The sequence below is a fragment of the Rhinoderma darwinii genome, chromosome 9 (genome assembly GCF_050947455.1).
Source record: "Rhinoderma darwinii isolate aRhiDar2 chromosome 9, aRhiDar2.hap1, whole genome shotgun sequence".
In the NCBI taxonomy this organism is placed as follows: Eukaryota; Metazoa; Chordata; class Amphibia; order Anura; family Rhinodermatidae; genus Rhinoderma; species Rhinoderma darwinii.
Genome location: NC_134695.1, coordinates 16,232,889 through 16,256,636, shown reverse-complemented (window position 1 = coordinate 16,256,636; position 23,748 = coordinate 16,232,889). Strand labels below are relative to the sequence as shown.

The window sequence follows — 23,748 nt, the reverse complement described above, 5'->3', positions numbered from 1 at the left end:
GTCCATGGAGACCAGCTCTCTTCTCCTGGGGTTGAACGGAGCATCTATGAAAGGCGCTAGTTGGCAAGGCAGAATGACTTTCCCTGTCAATCAGTGCCTTTCAACGACGCAAGCGGCGCAAAGTATCACGCCACTTTACTCGTAGAAAGGCTCTGTATGGCCGGGCACGGAGCGTACCCGGCCATTCATTGCTTCTAATTGTACCTGTGTCCTATAGACGCAGGTACTCTTATAGTGCAGGAGGGGGTGGCGGTGGCGCCCCCTCTAAGTTGCGCCCGGGGCACATGCCCCGTCTGCCCCCCTAGCTACGTCCCTGCTTTCGGACATATAGTGTATGTGTCTATGGAAATTTTAGGGCGGTAAGATACATTTTATGTACCTTAGCAACATGTGGCAGAAATGGTTAAATCCAATAACTAGATGGTTTCCTTATAATACTAGTCATGAAGCATTATTCCATATAAATATGTATAGACCTATAGATATATATGTATACACGCACACACACCACTATATCTGCACTGTACTCACACTGACGTACATATACCCCCACCCATACGCACATATTGAGGCATAATAACCATGCGCCATCGCAGTTACAGCACCCGCACTGGTGCCCGGTCTGCACTGACTGACACACCCTCTGCATGTCGCGACACACCCAGTGTAGAACATTACACTACATTACAGTCTCACATTACAGGCTGACACAGCGCGCACAGCCCTACAGGAAGTTCCCCATCTCAGTGTTGTGCCATCTTCCTCATACCACAGACCGGAGTCAGGGACCCAGTAGCAATCACCGGATTCCAGGCCCAGCGCAGCCGGACATGGCAGATCCAGGCAGTATACATTCTGTCACCGACACACCGATACAAGGTAACGGCAGCGCGGTCACACGGCAGGACCACCTCTATGAAAGCATAAAACAGTGGCACACAGTGCAGCTACATAGACACAGTATAGATATTTACATATTCTCTATATGTGTGTGTGTAACTCATTGCGTAATAGTACAGTGACACAGACTGTGTGTTCCATGTCTGCCTGGGACTCATGTACACAGCTGCCACATGTCACATCCTGCAGCAGCAGTCACATTGTGTATACATACATACATACATACATACACACTATATGTGTGTGTGTGTGTGTGTGTGTGTGTGTGTGTGTGTGTGTGTGTGTGTGTGTGTGTGTGTATATAGCTATGTATTTGTATATTGTCTATATGCATGTAGGTTTTTATATAGCTATGTATATGTGTATATCACTGTGTGTGTGTGTGTGTGTGTGTGTGTGTGTGTGTGTGTGTGTGTGTGTGTGTGTGTATATAGCTATGTGTATGCATGTATGTGTATTTATCATTGTGCATTTATCTTTATGCTTGCAAGTTTGTGTCATTTATAATAATAGTAAGAATAATTAAAAAAATAATAAATATATATTTCATTTTTTTATTCAAGGTGAGATCATGTCTAGTGGCTGTATGGACTTTTTAATCACTTTTATGCATTGATAGCCCTGGTTTTGATCTAGACTTTGCTTTTATACAGTAGTTCTGATCCGTAACAGTCGGCTTCCATCCTAGATGTCGCTTTGTGTTATTGCTTTCCATCACTATGTAGTGCTATTATATGTACATTGTAGCCTGGCATTAGTAAATGTGTTTACTTATTTATGTATTTGTTAGAAGAATTTATACATTTACATAAATGTGCCGGAAAACCAGGAAGTGACTAGAACTCTAACCAGGTTTTAGACAGTCACCTCCATGTGTATAATACATGGATTATAGACCGTCTACAACCTTACCTTTGGTGATCCTACTGTATGTCAATATATTAAAGGGTCCAAAAGCTTTTGACATGTCATAGTGACACGTCAGAAGTTTTTATTGGTGGGAGTCCGAGCACTGAACCCCCACCAATCTTTAAAACGAAGCGGCAGAAGCGGTCGGGTGACTCTGTGCTGTTTAGTTTCTGATCGGCTTTCATCGGCAAGCAGAGCAAGTGGTGTACAGGCTCAATAGAAAGTCTATGAGCCCGTACACCACTCGCTCGACCTTCCGAAAGGAATTAGGGCTGGGCGATTAATCAAATTAATTTAATTAATTCGTCCTGAAGGACTCTCACGATTCTGTTTTTTAACAGAAACGTAGAATCGATTCTTTAGTGGCGCTGTCGCGCCGTGCTGCAGGAGGAAGCCCTACCCCGCCATCTCGTCACTGCCTGGTCCGCCCCGTTCTGTCTCTGCTTCCCCATGGAACTGCTGTACTGTACTGAACAAAATAATACAGTACGGAACAGTAGTTCCGTTGGGAAGCAGGGACTCCTAGTATATAGCCACACTGCCCTGTAGATACCGCCCCCACTGTAGTTAGCACTATGGCACTCTCACTATATGTGCGCACTCACACTATATGTTGGCACTGTGGCACTATATGTGGGCACTGTGGGACTATATGTGGGCACTGTGGCACTATATGTGGGCACTGGGGTACTATCTGCCCTGACAAATGAAATCCATCTTTTTTTTTTTTTTTTTTAAACGGCTATGAAAGACGGCATGGAAATGGATGAGAATTTGGAGACACTGATGCAAAATGGACATGAAAAACTGACCATTGATCAGTTTTTAATGGCCAATAATGTGACTGTAGCCCAAATGACTATGATGGCAGAAGTCCCGTTCACATGTACCGTGATCGAGCCGCGAAATCCGGCTGACACACGGACCGTTTTTCACGGTCCAATCACGGTCGTGTGAATCCGGCAATGTCGGAGATCGGCTGAGGTGGTGACGGGTAGAGAGGGATGTTAGTGCACACCGTGCCTCATTGATTATAGATTCTGTTATCCTGTTCCCTGCCGGGGAACACAGAAGATATTATCAGTTAGATAGACATTTTTCCAATTGTATTTATGATATAATAAAGTATTTGCTGAGGTTAAAAGTTGTGAAGTTACATAGCAATAATTAAAGCAATATATGTTAAAATGTTATTTATATAAATAAAATGTATTAATGTAATGGCGGGGTAGGGAGACAGACAGGTGAGCCCTAATCTACCCGCCACTCAGTCCCTGCCTACTTGCAACGGCCCGTCCTAGGCGACGGCATACAACTGGGCGACGGTCCCTATGCTCACTAAGTGCACGACAGACAAACAGACAAGGGTACACAGAAGCTAAGAGAAATGGGGCAGTTGCCCACGGCAACCCCGTGAGCAACAAGAATAGTGAACGAGCCGAGTCAAACCAGGAGTGGACGAAGTACAAAACGCTGAGCAGGAGAATAATCAGTCAAGCCAGGGTCAATATGAAGCAGAAGACAAGTAGTAAGTAGCAGCAGCAGAGCCAGGAAATAGACTGAAAGAATCACAGGCAAAGGAGGAGCAGTAAGTGAAGGTATAAATAGACAGAGGGCGGGAGCTAGCTCCGTCTGTCCAGGCTGTGATAGGCTCTCCCACTCCTCAGCATCCCAGGCTGATTGGTGGAAGAAGGGGTCACTCGACCAGACTTAGGAGCAGGTGCAGAGTGAGTAACCACGGGCGTCGACACAGAAGCTGTGTCAGGCAGATCCTTTACAATTAAATTATCTATTGGTATTACTGATAGATAAACAGAAAAAAAAAAATCGAGATTCAAATCAAAAATCGCCCAAAGTGTTGAAAAAAAATCTAGATTAGATTTTTTGGGCAAATAAAGAATAAAGAAGAAAAAGCCCAACAACATTTGTAAAGCAACTTCTCTAGAGTATGGAAATACCCCATATGTGGCCATAAACTGCTGTTTGGGCACAGCAGGGCTCAGAAGCGAAGGAGCGCCATTTGGCTTTTGGAGCGCAGATTTTGCTGAATTGGTTTCTCTGCACCATGTCGTATTTGCAAAGCCCCTAAGGTACCAGTACAGTGGAAAATCCCTAAAAGTAGGGATGTAGTGTGTTAGGAAACATCCGTCCCTATAAGATTACAATGACTACTAGTCTAGCTTCTGGGCGGTTCTGGTTTTAGTCATTGGGCCTATTCCACTTCTCAGTCTTTCTTCCTATCAGATTGAAGGGTGGAGTACTTAAATCTGGGTTGGTTCTGTTTTCTTCGCTTGTGATTTTCCTGGTTTGCATGTATTTGATCAAGCTACTGACTATACCCTGTACCTTTGACTATTTGCACTTTTTGGAACTGGACCTCGGCTTGTCTCTGGATTACCCTTTGTTTACTGATTTAAACTTTCTACTCCCGGCTGGTTTTGGCCTCTGCAATCCCTGATATCCACTAGCTTTGTGATTTGGACTTTCTGTTTACCATCGGGCTTGTTATCTGCTCTGGTATTGCCTGCATTGCACCTCTTATCCGATACCGAACTCAGTTAAAACAACCTGGGTTCTATGCTGCAAAGTCCAACCTGCCTTGTGGCGTGCTCTGGCGAAAACCATAGAGTAGCCTTAGATTCTGTTGATCAGAGTTGTGACGGATTTGGGGTCGCGGATTTGTTTGCACGCTCATTCCTTCCGTCTCCAGCAGCCTTTGGGGAATCGCTCACTTAGCAATTCCATAAACTTCCACCCCAGGAATTTCTCAACTGGTGATTCCATTACATAGTGAGCATTTTGACGCCACAGGTGTTTCATAGTTTCTATTCGCATTGGGCAGTAAAAAAATAAATCATTTTTCATTTTCTCGACAAATAAAGAAAAAAGCACCCCAATATTTGTAAAGCAACTTTTCCGGAGTACGGAAATACCCCATATGTGGTCATAAACTGCTGTTTGGGCACACGACAGGGCTCAGAAGACAAGGAGCGCCATTTGGCTTTTGGAACACAGATTTTGATGGATTGGTTTCTGGTCGCATTTGAAAAGTCCCTGTGGGACCAAAGCAGTGGATACCTCAGTGAAGTGACCTCATTTTGGAAACTACACCCCTCAAGGTATTTATTTAGGGGTGTAGTGAGCATGTTAACACCGCAGATGTTTTCTTGAAATTAGTGCGCACTCGATGTTAAAGAGTGAAAATGGAAATTTTTCCATAGATCTGCCAATATGTGGTTCCCAGCTTGTGCCACCATGAAAAGACAGCTCTTATCCCGGTTTTAGAAACATCCTACATGTGGCCCTAATCTTTTGCCTGGACATTCGACAGGGCTCAGGAGTGAAAGATTACCATGCAAAATTGATGCCTAATTTGGCTACTAATTTGGCTACTTACAAAGTATTGGTTCACAATTGTAGGACTCTGATGTTAAATAATAAATGAAACCCTCCGAGAAGTGACCCATTTTGGAAACTACACCCCTCACGACATTTATCAAGGGATTTAGTGAACATTTTGACCCCATAGGTCCTTTCCGTAAATGATTGCGCTGCGGATGGTGCAAAGTAAAAATTGCAATTTTTCTCTAGATTTGCCATTTCATTGGCAAATATGTCGAGACCAGATTGTGCCACTGGATACACACACCCCAAAAAATGTTAAAAGGGTTCTCCCGGGTATGGCGATGCCATATATGTGGAAGTAAACTGTGCTTGGGCACAGTGTAGGACGGTGAAGGGAGGGAGCGCCATGTGGATTTTGCTTGGTAGTAGTTTTTTTTGGAGATAAACTGAAATACCAGTAAATCAGTTTATAATGTGGAGGTATATGTAATCTGTGCAGAATACATCAGGGCGTAATCCGGTGGTATAATAATGGGGTAAAAAAAACAACAATAAAATAATCAATAGATGTCTGTTACGTTATGAAGCAGTCCTTTATGCACAAGCCAGTGTCACACTAATACATAATGTCCTTTCTTATTCCCTTTTGGGGAATTTTGCTGGGAAAGTGTTTGTCCCGGCTTAATAAGGGCACCCTCGCTTCCATCAGATATATTTGAGTCCTCCCCTTCCTGGTTCCCTAATTTTAGGGCCTTGATAAATCGCCTCTTGAAACAGAAGAAATTTTGGGCCTGCACAACTGCATGTTATTTCTTTCCTGACTTATTAGAGGTTTTTTTTGTTCTTTTATTTATTTTTTTATAAATCATTAATTTCAATAAGATGAATAACAGAAAAAACGATGATATCAATATAAGGTCTCAAGGATCCCTGACCCTAATTAGAATACATTGAACCGCCTCCCCTCCCTTTTTTTGGGTGCACAGAAAAAACCCCAAAACATATTGTGGTTTTAATCGAATAAATTATATATGTCTTTTTTATCAAATAAACGCTTCTTTTTCCCATGGTTTCCTCTGGACTCCTTCCCTCTGATAAATATGTAGCCATTCTAATGTAGTAAAAACATTTAAGAGATTTAAGAACTCATTATAGGCTGGTTTGTGGGGTTTTAACCAAGCATTCAAAATAGTTTTTTTTCGCTGTCAATATTAATAGCATAATAATGGTCTTTATTTCGTTTGATTCTAAGTCAGCATTGAAGACGAGAGTCCACAGATTCATAACTAGGGACTTGTCCACTACAGTATTAATAAATGAGACTACTTGGTTCCCAAAGATTTGAATCTGTGGACACTTCCACAAAGAATGCCATAGTGGAGCTGTAATGACGGGGGTGGGGAGACAGACAAGTGAGCCCAAATCTACCCGCCACTCAGTCCCTGCCTTCTTGCAACGACCCGCCCTAGGCGACGGGGTACAACTGGGCGACGGTCCCTACGCTCAATAAATGCACGACAGACAAACAGACAAGGGTACACAGAGCTAGAGGGAGAAAGGGGCAATTGCCCACGGCAACACCGTGAGCAACAAGAGAAGTGAACAAGCCGAGTCAAACCAGGAGTGTACGAGGTACCAAACACAGAGCAGGAGAGTAGTCAGCAAGCCGGGGTCAATATGAAGCAAGGACAATAGTACAAGAAGCTGCAGCAGGGCCAGGAAACCAAACGAGAAGAATCACAAGCAAAGGAGGTACAGGAAAGGCAGGTATAAATAGACAGAGGGAGGGAGCTAGCTCCGTCTGGCCAGGCTGTGATAGGTTCTCCCACTCCTAAGCCTGCCACCCTGAGTGGTGGAAGATGGAGTCAGTCTCACAGACATAGAAGCAGGTGCAGACTGATTATCTATGGGCGTTAACCCCGAAGCTGTGCCTGGCAGATCCTTTATTTTCTTGGGTTCGAACCCCACATTAAAAGCAGTATCAACTTTAAAACTTCTCTTCCATTGAAGTTATTTTAATATCTCAGATTTCACCTCTATGTTGGTATTTTTCCAACCCTTATGTATTTTTTCCTGGATCTCAACTGGTGATATTTTAACCCCTTAATGACCAGCCTATTTTAAACCTTAATGACCAAGCCATTTTTTAAGTTTTTCCATCGTCGCATTCCAAGAGCTATAACTTTTTTATTTTTGCGTCGACATAGCTGTATAAGGTCTTGTTTTTTGCGGGACAAGTTGTATTTTTTAATAGCACCATTTTGAGGTACATATTATTTATTTTTTAACTTTTATTAACTTTTTTTGGGGGGGGCAATAGAAAAAAACCTGAAATTTCGCCACACTTTTTTGCGTCATAGATCTACGCCGTTTACCGTGTGGTATAAATAACACAATAACTTTATTCAGCGGGCTGTTACGATTGCAACGATACCAAACTTGTATCCTTTTTGTATGTTTTACTACTTTTACAGTAAAAAAGCGCTTTTTTTTTTTCAAAATTATTTGTTTTTGTGTCTTCATATTTGAAGAGCCATAACTTTTTTATTGTTCCACGATGCAGTTGTATGAGGGCTTCACAGAAAACAGCAATTTTTCCATAGTTTTTGATTTAATTCTTTTACGGCGTTCACCGTGCGGGTTAAATAATGTAATAGATTTATAGTCAGGGTCGTTACGGACGCGGCAATACCAAATATGCGTAACTTTTTTTACTTTATTTTGGTTCTTTAATAGTAAAGCAGTTTGTAAGGGGAAAAAGTGTGTTTTTCATTTGTTTTTTTCACATTTTAGTTTTATTAACTTTATTAAACTTTTATTTTATTTTTTAAATAGTCCCACTAGGGGACTTTAAAGAGGCTCTGTCACCACATTATAAGTGCCCTATCTCCTACATAAGGAGATGGGCGCTATAATGTAGGTGACAGCAGTGCTTTTTATTTTAAAAATAAAGATCTATTTTCACCACTTTATTAGCGATTTTAGATTTAGTCGAATGAGTGTCTTAATGCCAAAGTGGGCGTGTTTTTACTTTAGACCAAGTTGTACAGAGGAGTGTATGACGCTGACCAATCAGCATCATGCACTCCTCTCCATTCATTTAGTCAGCGCATAGGGATCCTTTTAGATCACTATGTGCTGTCTTATACTAACACATTAACGATACTGAAGTGTTTAGACAGTGAATAGACATTCCACGGGATGTCTATTCACAATCTCTGCACTTCGTTACTCTTTCTGTGGTAGTTACAGCAGAGCAAGCGTAATATCGTTGTAACCTGTCATCTACAGCGTAATCTCGCAAGATTACGCTTTCTCTGCTGTAACTACCACTGAAACAGTAACAAAGTGCAGAGATTGGTAATAGACATCCCGTGGAATGTCTATTCACTGTCTAAACACTTCAGTTTCGTTAATGTGTTAGTATAAGACCGCACATAAGGATCTAAAAGGATCCCTATGCGCTGCCTAAATGAATGGAGAAGAGTGCATGACGCTGATTGGTCAGCGTCATACACTCCTCTGTACAAAGTCCACTTGGTCTAAAGTAAAAACACGCCCACTTGGGCATTAAGACACTCATTAGCATAAATCTAAAATCGCTAATAAAGTGGTGAAAATAGATCGTTTTTTTAAATAAAAAGCACTGCTGTCACCTACATTATAGTCGCTATTATAATACACTGCAATAATTTTGTATTTCAGTGTATTACTGCCTGTCCGTTTAAAACGGACAGGCATCTGCTAGGACATGCCTCCGGCATGGCCTAGCAGGCATTCACTACAGGCAGACCTGGAGGCCTTTATTAGGCCCCCGGCTGCCATCGGAGACACAGACACTCGGAGATCTTATCGCCGGGTGTCAGTGGGATGAGAGGGAGCTCCCTCTCTCTCTCCAAAACCACTCAGATGCGGTGCACGCTATTGAGTGCCGCATCTGAGGGGTCATACTTCTATCGATCTCACACGTTAGAGCAGGGACGCCCCCAGCCCTCAGCTACATCTGGCAGCTGAGAGCAGGGAGATTTGACAGCTCCCTGCTCTGTTTATTTATCCTGATGCAGTGCCGTAAAAAGGCTTATGCATCAGAATAAAGCCCGTTGGTGGCCGACGTGAAAAGGCATATTGGCGGTCACTAACGGGTTAATATCTGGGAGAGTTTCTTTTGCACATTTTTCAAAACAATTAGAATTTAACTCTTTATAGTTTATCCTAGTGATACAGTGAAGGAAATAAGTATTTGATCCCTTGCTGATTTTGTAAGTTTGCCCACTGTCAGACATGAGCAGTCTAGAATTTTTAGGCTAAGTTAATTTTACCAGTGAGAGATAGATTATATTTAAAGGAACAGTGTCATCACAAATAATTTGTTTATATGTTAAAGATGTTAGTGCCTTAATATAAACGTTTATTTTCATTTGTGTGTTTGTGTTTTACTGTTTCTTATTTTCACACTTTTTCTTCCCTATGGGGGCTGCCATTTTTTGTTCCATTTCTGTGTGTGTCGATTAACGACACACACAGACATGGAATACGGCAGCCACAGTCCCATAGGGACTGCGAACGGCTCCCGTCCCATTGACTGCCGTGTACGGCGTCTGTGTGGGAACTGCGCATGCGCCGCTCCCACACAGTCCTATTCGAAATTGGCGCCGTCCGGCGCCATTTTCCTGTGGACCGGAAGTCGCGGCTGGACAGTAATATTACTACTTCCGGTCGCGGCTTCCGGACAAGTGCACATGGAACAGCGGCAGCAAAGGGAGCGGACGGGCCGCGGCGGCAGGAGCAGGTAAGCGATTTCAATGTATGTTAGTGTTTGTGTGTGTTTACTACTGCATGTAAACCTACTACACTGTGGGTTACCTCAAAAAATGGCGACACACAGTGTAGGAGGTTAAACCTTTCAAACCCCTCGTTTATCCCGGCACTAGCCAGGATAAAGGAGGGGGGATTGCTGAGAGCTCACTAGAGCGATAGCTTTTAACCCAATGTTGCAATGCTGCAATTTTGGGAACTAGCTCCAAACAGCTCCATCTAGTGACCAAAAATGGGTAGTATTATAAATTTGAAAAAATTTATAATATTTCCTGACTCGCGAAAAAAATAAAAAAAATTTGAACAATGTTTAATCACCCACACACTAAATGTTTAAATTTTTAAAAAAAAACATGTTTTTGGGGCGACACCATGCCTTTAAAAAAAAAAACTGAAAATCACATAGTCAAAATTATATATATTTATTTGCATTGTGCACAGAGAAATAAGTATTTGATCCCTTTGGCAAACAAGACTTAATACTTGGTGGCAAAACCCTTGTTGGCAAGCACAGCAGTCAGACGTTTTTTGTAGTTGATGATGAGGTTTGCACACATGTTAGATGGAATTTTGTCCCACTCCTCTTTGCAGATCATCTGTAAATCATTAAGATTTCGAGGCTGTCGCTCGGCAACTCGGATCTTCAGCTCCCTCCATAAGTTTTCGATGGGATTAAGGTCTGGAGACTGGCTAGGCCACTCCATGACCTTAATGTGCTTCTTTTTGAGCCACTCCTTTGTTGCCTTGGCTGTATATTTCGTGTCATTGTCGTGCTGGAAGACCCAGCCACGAGCCATTTTTAATGTCCTGGTGGAGGGAAGGAGGTTGTCACTCAGGATTTGACGGTACATGGCTCCATCCATTCTCCCATTGATGCGGTGAAGTAGTCCTGTGCCCTTAGCAGAGAAACACCCCCAAAACATAATGTTTCCACCTCCATGCTTGACAGTGGGGACGGTGTTCTTTGGGTCATAGGCAGCATTTCTCTTCCTCCAAACACGTTGAGTTAATGCTAAAGAGCTCAATTTTAGTCTCATCTGACCACAGCACCTTCTCCCAATCACTCTCAGAATCATCCAGATGTTCATTTGCAAACTTCAGACGTGCCTGTACATGTGCCTTATTGAGCAGGGGGACCTTGCGGGCACTGCAGGATTTTAATCCATTACAGCGTAATGTGTTACCAATGGTTTTCTTGGTGACTGTGGTCCCAGCTGCCTTGAGATCATTAACAAGTTCCCCCCATGTAGTTTTCGTCTGAGCTCTCACCTTCCTCAGGATCAAGGATACCCCACGAGGTGAGATTTTGCATGGAGCCCCAGATCGATGTCGATTGACAGTCATTTTGTATGTCTTCCATTTTCTTACTATTGCACCAACAGTTGCCTCCTTCTCACCCAGCGTCTTACTTATGGTTTTGTAGCCCATTCCAGCCTTGTGCAGGTCTATGATCTTGTCCCTGACATCCTTAGAAAGCTCTTTGGTCTTGCCCATGTTGTAGAGGTTAGAGTCAGACTGATTAATTGAGTCTGTGGACAGGAGTCTTTTATACAGGTGACCATTTAAGACAGCGGTCTTTAATGCAGGCACCGAGTTGATTTGGAGCATGTAACTGGTCTGGAGGAGGCTAAATTCTTAATGTTTGGTAGGGGATCAAATACTTATTTCTCTGTGCACAATGCAAATAAATATATATAATTTTGACTATGTTATTTTTTTTTTATTTTTTTTTATATAATCTATCTCTCACTGGTAAAATTAACCTAGCCTGAAAATTCTAGACTGTTCATGACTTTGACAGTGGGCAAACGTACAAAATCAGCAAGGGATCAAATACTTATTTCCTTCACTGTATGTAATATATGATAGATACGAGATATTGAGGTTTTACCTCCTGCATTTGGTATTACTTTATAAAAATCTGATGGATTCCAGAGATTAGGATGGTCTCTATAAAACTGACACATTAAGTGTCTCCACTGGTAATAATATAAATAGTCTTTATTTGAGATTGAAAATTCATCTAGCGTTTCACAGAAAGTGTAAATCATTCCATTTTCTCGATGAATCACTGAAATTATAGATTTCAACCCACATTGTTGCCATTTTAAAATGACTCTTTTAGGTATAGTAGTCACTGATGCAGGATGCTCTCCTATTATGGGAAACCTAGTAATGTGGGGTGAAATTCCAAGTATAGAGGTACACGTGCCCCAAACCTTCCATGTATCACTGAATAACATCGTATTCCTCTGGGCTACTGGTATGTCAGCATTTCGTGCCAGAACAATTGAGCTCAAAGGAAACGGTGAAAAAAGAGCCTCTTCAAGCTCGGTATCAACCGAATTTCAGCTCTAATTCGCTCAATAGGATATCTCATGATACATGCCTGCGAAAATCGGCATGCAGGGACAGGAAAATCTGCCTCAAACTTCCAAATGGAAATTTGAGGCAGAATTTCAGCCTTCAAAAAACTCTGTGTGAACCCAGCCTAAGGCCTCATGCACACGACCGTGCTCGTAATTACGACTCGTAATTACGAGCACGGCCGGGCACGGCCAGCCGGCCGCTTTTCCGAGCCGTGCTCCCATTATAAAGTATAGCAGCACGGCCCGTAAAATGAAAAAATAGAACATGTTCTATTTTTTTAACGGCACGGGCACCTTCCCGTATGAAAACGGGAAGGTACCCGTGGCTAACAGAAGTCTATGGGTCCGTTATTGCGGGTCGTAATTACGACCCGCAATAACGGGTGTTTTTATGGTCGTGTGCATGAGGCCTAACTCCTAAATATTTTATTTCTTGTTTGGCAAATTTTAAACCCTGTTTCTGAAGTTCCGGATGTTCCATAATATTTTGTGCTTCATCAAGAAACAATACCTCAGTTTTTTCATAGTTAATTTTAAAGCCTGATAGGGGGCTTTATTTATTAAGAATATTCATAACTTTATGAAGGTAGTTATCTACATTATGTCAAAAAAAAGTTCATCAGCAAACATAATAACATTTAATTTCGTAGTTGTTCAATTTAATTCCCTGTATATTATATTTTGTATGATAGATCTAGCTATAGGCTCTGTACATAAATTAAACAATAAAGGGGATAGTGGACATCCCTGTCTGGTTCCTCTTGATAATTTGAAGTTCGGTGTAATAAGCCCTGGAATAGATAAGAGCTGTAGAAGAAAGATATATTGCTTGTATCATATTGAAAAAATTGCCAGTAACATAGTTTTTTATAAGCACCAAGTTGAGCCAGGACCAGGTCACTCTATCAAAGGCTTTTTCTGCATCAAATTTAATTATTCCAGCCCTGGGATTCGATTGTGGCCTAACCCTGGCCCAATCATGGACTGCCAATATGTTCCTTTATATTTCTCACCCCATTCCTTCCTTTTATAAAGCCATTTTGATGTGGACCTATCAAACTCGATATCACTTTTGCTAACCTAGATGCCATTAATTTAGTATAGCTTTTGATATCGGCATTGATGAGGGAAATCGGGCGATGAGATTTTGGATCTGAAGAGCCTTTATCTTTTTTTGGTATCAATTTTATATTTGCCACATTCCCCGATTGCAGACCTTTACCATGCTGATAAATATAGTTAAAAAGATTTAATAAAGCATCTTTTATATGTGGAATGAAAGACTTAAAGAATTTATTTGTGAATCCATCTGGTCCTGGACTTTTTTCATTGGCTAATCCAGCAATTGTTTCCCTAAATTCTTGAAAGGTTGATTTGTTTATACTTGACAGTTGTTCATCATTGAGTTTAGGCAATTTAACCCCTTAACAACCGCCCACTGTCTTGACGGCAGACGGTGCATGTCCTTAGTCTACAGCGACGTCTTTTGGCGTGGCTGTAGAAGAGGCTGATGAGCTCTCATGTGAGCAATGACCCTTTAAACAGGAGCTGTAACTTACAGCAGCCTGATGAATACAGCTGGGGTCAGAAAACATTCAGGAACTCCACGCTTTGATCTCGTCATCGGAAACCCGGTGAATCCCTCTGCAGTCAGCCCTGGGGACCTACAAAGGACCCCAGGGCTGTCTGTTCAGTAAGCCTGCTGTTCAGGCACACTATGTGCTGCCCCTACAGCAGCCTGTGTTATAGTGACACAGTATGATGTATTAGCATACAGGAGTATGCTAATACATAAGTAAACAATGAAGTTATAAATACAGTTATCCCTTAATGGGATTAAAAAAAGTAACAAAAAAATAAATAAAGTGCAAAAAAAAGGTCATTATTTTGCATAAAATATATTTTATTGCCCCTACACTAAATAAAAGCAAAAACCTACACATATTGGGTATCTAAACGACCATAATAACCTGAATACCGAGAATCGCTTTTTCTTATATTCACGCTGTAAAAATATTTTTCTCCCTCCAAACTATCAAAAAAATAAATAAAATTTCTCCCGCATAAAACAAGGCCTCATACAGCCACGTGAATGAAAAAATAAAAAAGTTATGGCCGCTGAAATGCAGAGGTAAAAACTGAAAAATGTAGCTGGTCATTAATTCCTTTTCAGGCACGGTCATTAAGGGGTTAAGTGAGTTCAAAGTGCTAGATGCAAGTTTTAGATCGCTATCCTCCCCGTTCTATAATTCTGAATAGTATCTAGTCAATATCTCTGAGATTATGTATATTGTGATGTTCTGAACCATCTTTTCCTCTCAATAACTTAATGATTTGTTTTACGTACCCCTTTAGTTAAAGAGGCTCTGTCACCACATTATAAGTGCCATATCTTCTACATATTGTGATTGGCGCTGTAAATGTAGATTATAGCAGTATTTTTTATTTAGAAAACCGATCAATTTTGACCAAGTTATGACCTATTTTAGATTTATGCTAATGACTTTCTTAACGCCCAACTGGGCGTTTAGCTTTTGACCAAGTGGGCTTTGTAAAGAGAAGTGTATGACTCTGACCAATCAGCGTCTTACACTTCTCTTCAATCATGTAGTCAGTGCATAGTGATTGGTCAGCGTAATACACTTCTCCTTACAACGCCCACTTGGTCAAAAGCTAAAAAATTCCTAGTTGGGAATTAAGAAAGTCATTAGCATAAGGGTATGTTCACACGCCCTATTTACGGACGTAATTCAGGTGTTTTACGCCTCGAATTACGCCTGAAAAGATGGCTCCAAACCGTCTGCAAACATCTGCCCATTGAATTCTGTGCAGACGAGGTGTATTTTTACGCATATATGAATAACTTTTTAACATATTTTACTATAATTATTGTACGTAACTTCACAACTTTTAACCTCTGCAAATACTTTATCAGAAATACTATTGGAAAAATGTATATCTAATTGATTATAATTTGTGTTCCCCGGCAGGGAACAGTTAAAGAGGCTCTGTCACCAGATGATCAAATCCCTATCTCCTATTGAATGTGATCGGCACTGCAATGTAGATAGCAGCAAAGTTTTTTTGTTTTTTGTTTTTTTTTAAACGATCATTTTTGCCCAAGTTATGAGCAATTTTATATTTATGCAAATGAGCTTTTCAATGGACAACTGGGCGAGTTTTCTCATTTTACCAACTGGGCGTGTATTGTGCTTTTACCAACTGGGCGTTGTGAATAGAAGTGTATGACGCTGACAAATCAGCATCATACACTTCTCATCGTTCCCACCCAGCTTCTTTCACTGCAGACACACAGCGTGACGTCACCCACAGGTCCTTCAACCTTGTCGTCGGACAAAGAAGATACATCGGCTCCAGGCGTCTAAAAGGTTAATATGCTCGTCTCTAGGGAGTTTACTATGCTTACCTGCACATGGTGATGCTGCTGCAAATTCAACTGTACCCTCTGACGCCTGGAGCTGATGTGTCTTCTCTCTTCCGACGTCAAGGTTGAAGGAACTGTGGATGACCTCATCGTTCCCACCTAGCTTCTTTCACTGCAGACACACAGCATGACGTCACCCACAGGTCCTTCAACCTTGTCGTCGGACAAAGAAGATACATTGGCTCCAGGCGTCCAAAAGGTTTATATGCTCGTCTCTAGGGAGTTTACTATGCTTACCTGCACATGGTGATGCTGCTGCAAATTCAACTGTACCCTCTGACGCCTGGAGCTGATGTGTCTTCTGTCTTCCGACGTCAAGGTTGAAGGAACTGTGGATGACCTCATCGTTCCCACCTAGCTTCTTTCACAACAGACACACAGCGTGACGTCACCCACAGGTCCTTCAACCTTGGCGTCGGAAGAGAGAAGACACATCAGCTACAGGCGTCAGAGAGTACAGTTGAATTTGCAGCAGCATCACCATGTGTAGGTAAGCATAGTAAACTCCCTAGAGACGAGCATATTAACCTTTTGGACGCCCGGAGCAAAATGTATCTTCTTTGTCCGACACCAAGGTTTAAGGACCTGTGGATGACGTCAAGCTGTGTGTCTGCAGTTAAAGAAGCTGGGTGGGAACGATGAGAAGTGTATGATGCTGATTTGTCAGCGTCATACTCTTCTATTCACAACGCCCAGTTGGTAAAAACACAATACACGCCCAGTTGGTAAAAACACAATACACGCCCAGTTGGTAAAACGAGAAAACACGCCCAGTTGTCCATTGAAAAGCACATTTGCATAAATATAAAATTGCTCATAACTTGGGCAAAAATGATCGTTTTTAAAAAAAAACTAAACTTTGCTGTTATCTACATTGCAGCGCCGATCACATTCAATAGGAGATAGGGATTTGATAATCTGGTGACAGAGCCTCTTTACCAGAAAATGATGCGCTGCGTGCACTACCATCCCTCTCTGCCCATCGCCACCTCAGCCGGTCTCCGACATTGCAGACGAGAGCAGTGTAAATTACAGCAGGGCCAGGCAGATAGAGCGGGCACTCTGGGGCGAGATTAATTATAGTGTCTGAAGTGTGAGCAGGACCCTGTCAGTACATCCTTTTTGCTATTTTAGAATTTTTATTCTTAAAGTTTCAAAATAATAGTACAAAAATAAGCTTTTTTACTTTTCACCTTGTTTTTTGGTAATAACATAGTTTTTACCCTAAAATAGACCTTTTTCTTGTGATCGTTATTGTCTACTGTAAATTTTTATAAATTAGATCTCTATATTAGGGTAATTGGGTCAGCGCTAGCGTTACAACAATTATTGGCAGTGGGGAACATTTTTTTTTTTGGGGTGGGTATTTTATGTGTATTTATTATAAAAAAATGTTTGCACTTTACTTTACGTTTATTTTTTTTATTACTATGGTCTGTCCCTCAAAGGTCAAAAAAGACCTTTGGGGAACTTTATATATTTTTTTTCTTTCTTTTACACCATCTTTTCCACTGTAACTGGAGCTGCACACCAGCCCCAGTTACAGGAGAAATCGGCCCTCTCATAGTGACGATTGTCACTAATAGGGCAGTGCTGGGTCTAGTAAGACCCAGCAGCAGTCTGTCACTAACGGCACCCGGCGATCATGTGACCAATCACGGCCGCTGCCTCTATTCCTATAGACAGCGTTCATTGAGCGCTGTGTACAAGTGATTAGGGAAGACAAAAGCAGCGAAAGCTGCTTCTATCCTCTCCTCAGGGTCCCCGGCAGTCACTGACAGCCGGAGACCCGACATTCAGCTGCCCAATCGCTCGGGCAGCAAGTTAAACCCCGAGCCGTAAAAAGTCTATGGCGCGGGTTTTAAGGACACTGACCTCCGGCTGTAAAAACACAGCCAGTGGTCGGGAACCAGTTAAATGACATTAAGGCCCGATTCACATGACCGTGATTGGACCTTGAAAAACAATCCGTGTGTCAGCCAAATACGGTACATGTGAAAGGGACTGCTGGCATCAGTCATTTAGACAACAGTCATATGACAGTGGAAAAAAATGGCCATTTAAAGCTGATCAATTGTTCGTTTTTCATGTCTATTTTGCATCAGTGTCTCCAAATGGATTTCCTTTGTCTGGTTTTTTTTTCTTGCAATCCCTAGATAGCACCCCCATGTAGATCCCACCCCACCCCCCCTCCTTGTAGATCGCAACACCACCCCCTCCCTTGTAGATTGCATCCCCACATGTAGATCACCCCCCCACTCACATGTAGATCACAGCCACACATGTAGATCACACTCCCACCCCACCCCCTTGTAGATCACAGCACCCCACCCCATCCTTCTTGTAGATAGTGGCCACTGTAGCTGCCACTAGTGGCTGAATACCTGGTCAGAGGTTGTCGACACTTTGACCAGGGATACAGCTCCTAGTGCGATCTGCAAGGGGGGGTGCGATCTGCAAGGGGTGGTGCGATCTACAAAGGGGGGTGGCACGATCTGCTAAGGGGGGTTCTAGCTACAGGGCGGTGTGACTATATATACTAGGAGTCTCCCCTTCCCCATGGAACTGCTATTCCGTTGTAATGATGGGGGTAGGGAAATGGACAAGTGAGCCCTAATCTACCCGCCACTTGCAACGACCCGCCCTAGGCGACGGGGTACAACTGGGCGGCGGTCCCTACGCTCAGTAAGTGCACGAGACAAACAGACAAGGGTACACAAAGCTAAGGGAAATGGGGCAGTTGCCCACGGCAACACCGTGAGCAACAAGAGTGGTGAACGAGCCGAGTCAAACCAGGAGTGTACGAGGTACCAAACGCAGAGCGTAAGCCAGGGTCAGTATGGAGCAGGATCAAATAGTTAGAAGCTGTAGCTGGGCCAGGAAACCACACGAGAAGAATCACAAGCAAAGGAGGAACAGGAAAGGCAGGTATAAATAGACAGAGGGCGGGAGCTAGCTCCGTCTGGCCAGGCTGCGATAGGCTCTCCCACTCCTAAGCCTGCCATCCTGAGTGGTAGAAGATGGAGTCAGTCTCAGAGACATAGACTCAGGTGCAGACTGATTACCTATGGGCGTATACACAGAAGTTGTGGCTGGCAGATCCTTTACATCCGTATTGTATCATTTTGTTCACTACAGAACAGCAGTTCCGTAGGGAAGCAGAGACAGAATGGGGCGCGGCTTGTCAGACGGGGTAGGTCAGGCAGTGACGAGGCGGCGGGGCGGAGCTTCCTCCTGCAACATGGCGCCACTAGAAAAAAACAGAATCGTCAGAGGCCTTGAGGGCGAATTAATTGAATTATATCGATTAATCTCCCAGCCTTACTATGGAGATTACATGACTGTGGCTGACTCATATATTTGAATATACAGTGTTTGTTTGTTTGTTGTTTTTTACCATAGAGATAGATAGTTTTGCATAGGAGCTGTAGACACAAAGCGATTCTTAAAAGTATTTGCAAATTTGCTTTTACTGTTAATTTTAGATCTATTGGAGAACTTGAAAGATGGACATAGTATTTAATGGACATATCAAATACATGTGCAAGGGCCTACGGTGATATTACTGAGCCGTTGAAACTCTGTGTTCCGCCCCATGATGCTTCTGCACCTATTTTCCCCTAGAAGCATTGCCTCCCCTAGAAGAAGACATTTTGTTTTAAAAACTCTGTATGCAATGGCATATTGAGGTACAGCATGGGCACGTATATTTCTATGGGTGCTGTATTACGAATTACTAAAACACCTCATGCACAGACTTTGTACAGAGTCCTTATAGTTCAGTAATAATGATTTGTAGGAACTTCGTGGTGCCTCATACTACTTTTAGGGGAGAATATCTCCATGATATGGCATGCGATGGAAAATGCAATGATTTTTGGTCACATGGATTGCGTATGAATCATGACAAAAACACTTGCTGCATAAACAATATGGGCCCATAGTAGGCTAAAAGTTAAAGGGGTTTTCCGGGACTTAAAAAAATGAGCAAAGACCAGTAAAGTGGATAAAATAATAATAAAAAAAGTACTCGTGTTCAATCCCCTGCCACACCAGCGCTGCTGCCATTCTTGCTAGCATCACCGCTGAGGCGAGTGATTTTCTGTAACGGTCACGAGCGGCCGTCATCGTTGCAGGAAAGTCAACAGAGAACGGCGGGGACTACGAGTGTGGCGGTGATGGAGGGGCGCATGGATTTAACTGCTGAGTATTTTGTTTTTTTATAAGCTATGCTTAGTTACATAGTTACATAGGTTGATAAAAGACATAGGTCCATCAGGTTCAACCTTTCTCAATAAATTACGCATCATTCATTGCTTGATTAATTATAAACCTCAATGCCATTCGTAAATAAGCATCTAACCTTTTATTAAATGCTGACATAGTATCTGCCATCACTACCTCTTGGGGAAGGGCATTCCATAGCTTGACCACTCTAACTGTAAAGAACCCTTTTCTAGATTGATGTCTGAAACATACACTACCGTTCAAAAGTTGAGGGTCACTTAGAAATTTCCTTATTTTTTAAAGAAAAGCAGAGGTTTTTTCAATGAAGATAACATTAAATTAATCAAAAATACACTCTATACATTGTTAATGTGCTAAATGACTATTCTAGCTGCAAACGTCTGGTTTTTAATGCAATATCTACATAGGTGTATAGAGGCCCATTTCCATCAACCATCACTCCAGTGTTCTAATGGTACATTGTGTTTGCTAACTGTGTTAAAAGGCTAATGTATGATTAGAAAACACTTGAAAACCCTTTTGCAATTATGTTAGCACCGCTGTAAGCAGTTTTGCTGTTTAGAGGAGCTATAAAACTGACCTTCCTTTGAGCTAGTTGAGAATCTGGAGCATTACAATTGTGGGTTCGATTAAACTCTCAAAAGGGCTAGAAAAAGAGAGCTTTCATGTGAAACTCGACAGTCTATTCTTGTTCTTAGAAATTCCATGCGAGAAATTGCCAAGAAACTGAAGATTTCCTACAACGGTGTGTACTACTCCCTTCAGAGGACAGCACAAACAGGCTCTAACCAGAGTAGAAAGAGAAGTGCAACAAGACAAGTACATTAGAGTCTCTTGTTTGAGAAATAGACGCCTCACAGGTCCTCAACTGGCAGCTTCATTAAATGGTATCCGCAAAACGCCAGTGTCAACGTCTACAGTGAAGAGGCGACTCCGGGATGCTGGCCTTCAGGGCAGAGTGGCAAAGAAAAAGCCATATCTGAGACTGGCTAATAAAAGGAGAAGATTAATATGGGCAAAAGCACACAGACATTGGACAGAGGAAGATTGGAAAAAAGTGTTATGGACAGACGAATCGAAGTTTGAGGTGTTTGGATCACACAGAAGAACATTTGTGAGACGCAGAACAACTGAAAAGATGCTGGAAGAGTGCCTGACGCCATCTGTCAAGCATGGTGGAGGTAATGTGATGGTCTGGGGTTGCTTTGGTGCTGGTAAAGTGGGAGATTTGTACAAGGTAAAAGGGATTTTGAATAAGGAAGGCTATCACTCCATTTTGCAACGCCATGCCATACCCTGTGGACAGCACTTGATTGGAGCCAATTTCATCCTACAACAGGACAATGACCCAAAGCACACCTCCAAATTATGCAAGAACTATTTAGGGAAGAAGCAGGCAGCTGGTATTCTATCTGTAATGGAGTGGCCAGCGCAGTCACCAGATCTCAACCCCATAGAGCTGTTGTGGGAGCAGCTTGACCGTATTGTACGCAAGAGGTGCCCATCAAGCCAATCCAAATTGTGGGAGGGGCTTCTGGAAGCATGGGGTGAAATTTCTCCCGATTACCTCAGCAAATTAACAGCTAGAATGCCAAAGGTCTGCAATGCTGTAATTGCTGCAAATGGAGCATTCTTTGACGAAAGCAAAGTTTGAAGGAGAAAATTATTATTTCAAATATAAATCATTATTTCTAACCTTGTCAATGTCTTGACTATATTTTCTAGTCATTTTGCAACTCATTTGATAAATATAAGTGTGAGTTTTCATGGAAAACACAAAATTGTCTAGGTGACCCCAAACTTTTGAACGGTAGTGTATTTCTTCCCCACACAATTGGTGTCCCCTTGTCCTTTGTAGAGTCCTTGGAAGGAACAGATCATGTGCTAGTTCTCTGTATTGACCACACATATACATATTAATAATATCACCTCTAAGATGTCTTTTTTCCAAGCTGAACAAGCCCAATTTCTCTAGCCTTTCATTGTAAGCGACCCCCTCCCATCCCATTTAATAATCTAGTTGACCGCTTTTGAACCCTCTCCAGTTCTCCTATGTCCTTTTTACAATATTGAGCCCAAAACCGAATTCCATATTCTAGATGTGGCCTTACAATGGATTTATAGAGTGGTAATATTACATTTGAATCACTGGTTTTTATCTCTCTCTTTTATACACCCTAAAATCCTATTTGCTTTTGCAGCTACTGCTTGACATTGAGTGCTGCTTAGCTTATTTCTTACCAGAATACCCAGGTCTTTCTCTTGTTCCGTTATCCCCAGTTTTTTTCCATTTAATGTATATGAATTAATGCTATTATTGCATCCTAAGTTCATTACTTTACATTTATCAACATTAAACTTCATCTGCCATGTTTTTGCCCATGCTGCCAGCTTTTCTAGGTCTTTCTCTAATATTTTAAAGTCCAAGCTGAGGTTTAAGTATCCTACAAAATTTTGTATCGTCATCAAAAACTGACACCTTGCTATCAATCGCATCCACAAGGTCATTAATAAAGAGATTAAAAAGTATTGGGCGTGGCTAGCAACAGACCAAGAAGGACACATTCCTAGTGAGCTCCCAGGAAGCAGATTGTATCCAGAGCAATGCTCCCCTCTACAATTCTGTATTGAGGGGTTTGAGGCAACAGTCGGCAAGAGCATCACTTACCACACAATTTAAGCCCAAATTTGGCTTAATCAGAAAAAAAAATATTTTGCGGCCTTCTCACCACGCCGAAGCTGAGGCCTAAATTAGTGGCTACCTCCATACGCGAGTCCTGCGGCCCACTTCTTCCAGAACCTCATATGCTAAGGACTAGAGGTCCGGTGCCTACTTACCTCCACCAACTAAATGGGTGCATGTGAGTACTTTTGAAACCCCTTTTGCTCCACAACAAGGAGACTTGGAGACACGGCCGCCATTTTAGCCCTCTCACTGTAGATGTGCAGAGAAGCCTGAATACACTAGCATAGGCTTCATACGTCTTGCCCCATCACCCACATTAAAACCAGGACTATCCTATACAGAAACCGGAGGTGGCGGTGGGTGGCCCGGTCTGTCCCACAATTATTATAAACTCTAAACTTAAAGCTGAGGCCTAGTGACTCCAGTAAAGCCACAAGCTCAATCTTTTGAGCTGCCTCCCAATGCAGTACACTTGCAAGCAAGGACAGCTGGGTCAGCCTCAGCAGGGAATATTTCTAACCAGCATAACCTACGCTTTGAAGCAACTTATACGTGGAAACAACCAAAACTTAAACGGGGAGGACAGACTCACTACCTTCAGGAAAACAAACTTTCCTGCTATAATATTCCCATTATTAAAGTCTGTACTATCATTCATCCTCTAGTTCACTACCATCTGTGATTTGAAGACAGACAGGCGGTACATTCATAGAACTGGCTTTAACCTAATTGGGAGATAATATTGTGGACTGAACTAGATCTCATTAGAAGCAGATCCAGAAAATCAATAAAAGATAAACTCTCCGTCTTTTGGAAAGAAAAAGCAAAAATACAAAAACAAGGGTAAATTATCCAGGACTCCTCAGATTAGGTTCTAACGCAACAAACAGCAGCACCCTTCTTACTGAAGGCCTTTTTAAGAAAAAGAAGAATCATCTCACTATTTTTTACAACACAAGACATACAACAAATAAAATCTTAATGAACATAATAGTAGTCAGTCAGTCAGTAACTAGAAAACAGATCATTAT

At 42.1% G+C, this 23,748-nt stretch overlaps 1 protein-coding gene across 1 annotated transcript in view; it reads left to right on the top strand.

The window, feature by feature from the left end:
* The first annotated feature begins 575 nt into the window (after positions 1-575).
* The window catches only part of LOC142660628 (ribosomal protein S6 kinase alpha-4-like), a 152,598-nt gene continuing 129,425 nt past the window's right edge, over positions 576-23,748 (top strand). Inside the window, exon 1 of the mRNA XM_075837310.1 lies at positions 576-879. Within this exon, the coding sequence (XP_075693425.1) occupies positions 648-879 (232 nt within the window). The 5' untranslated portion in view covers positions 576-647. The remainder of the gene's footprint in view (positions 880-23,748) is intronic.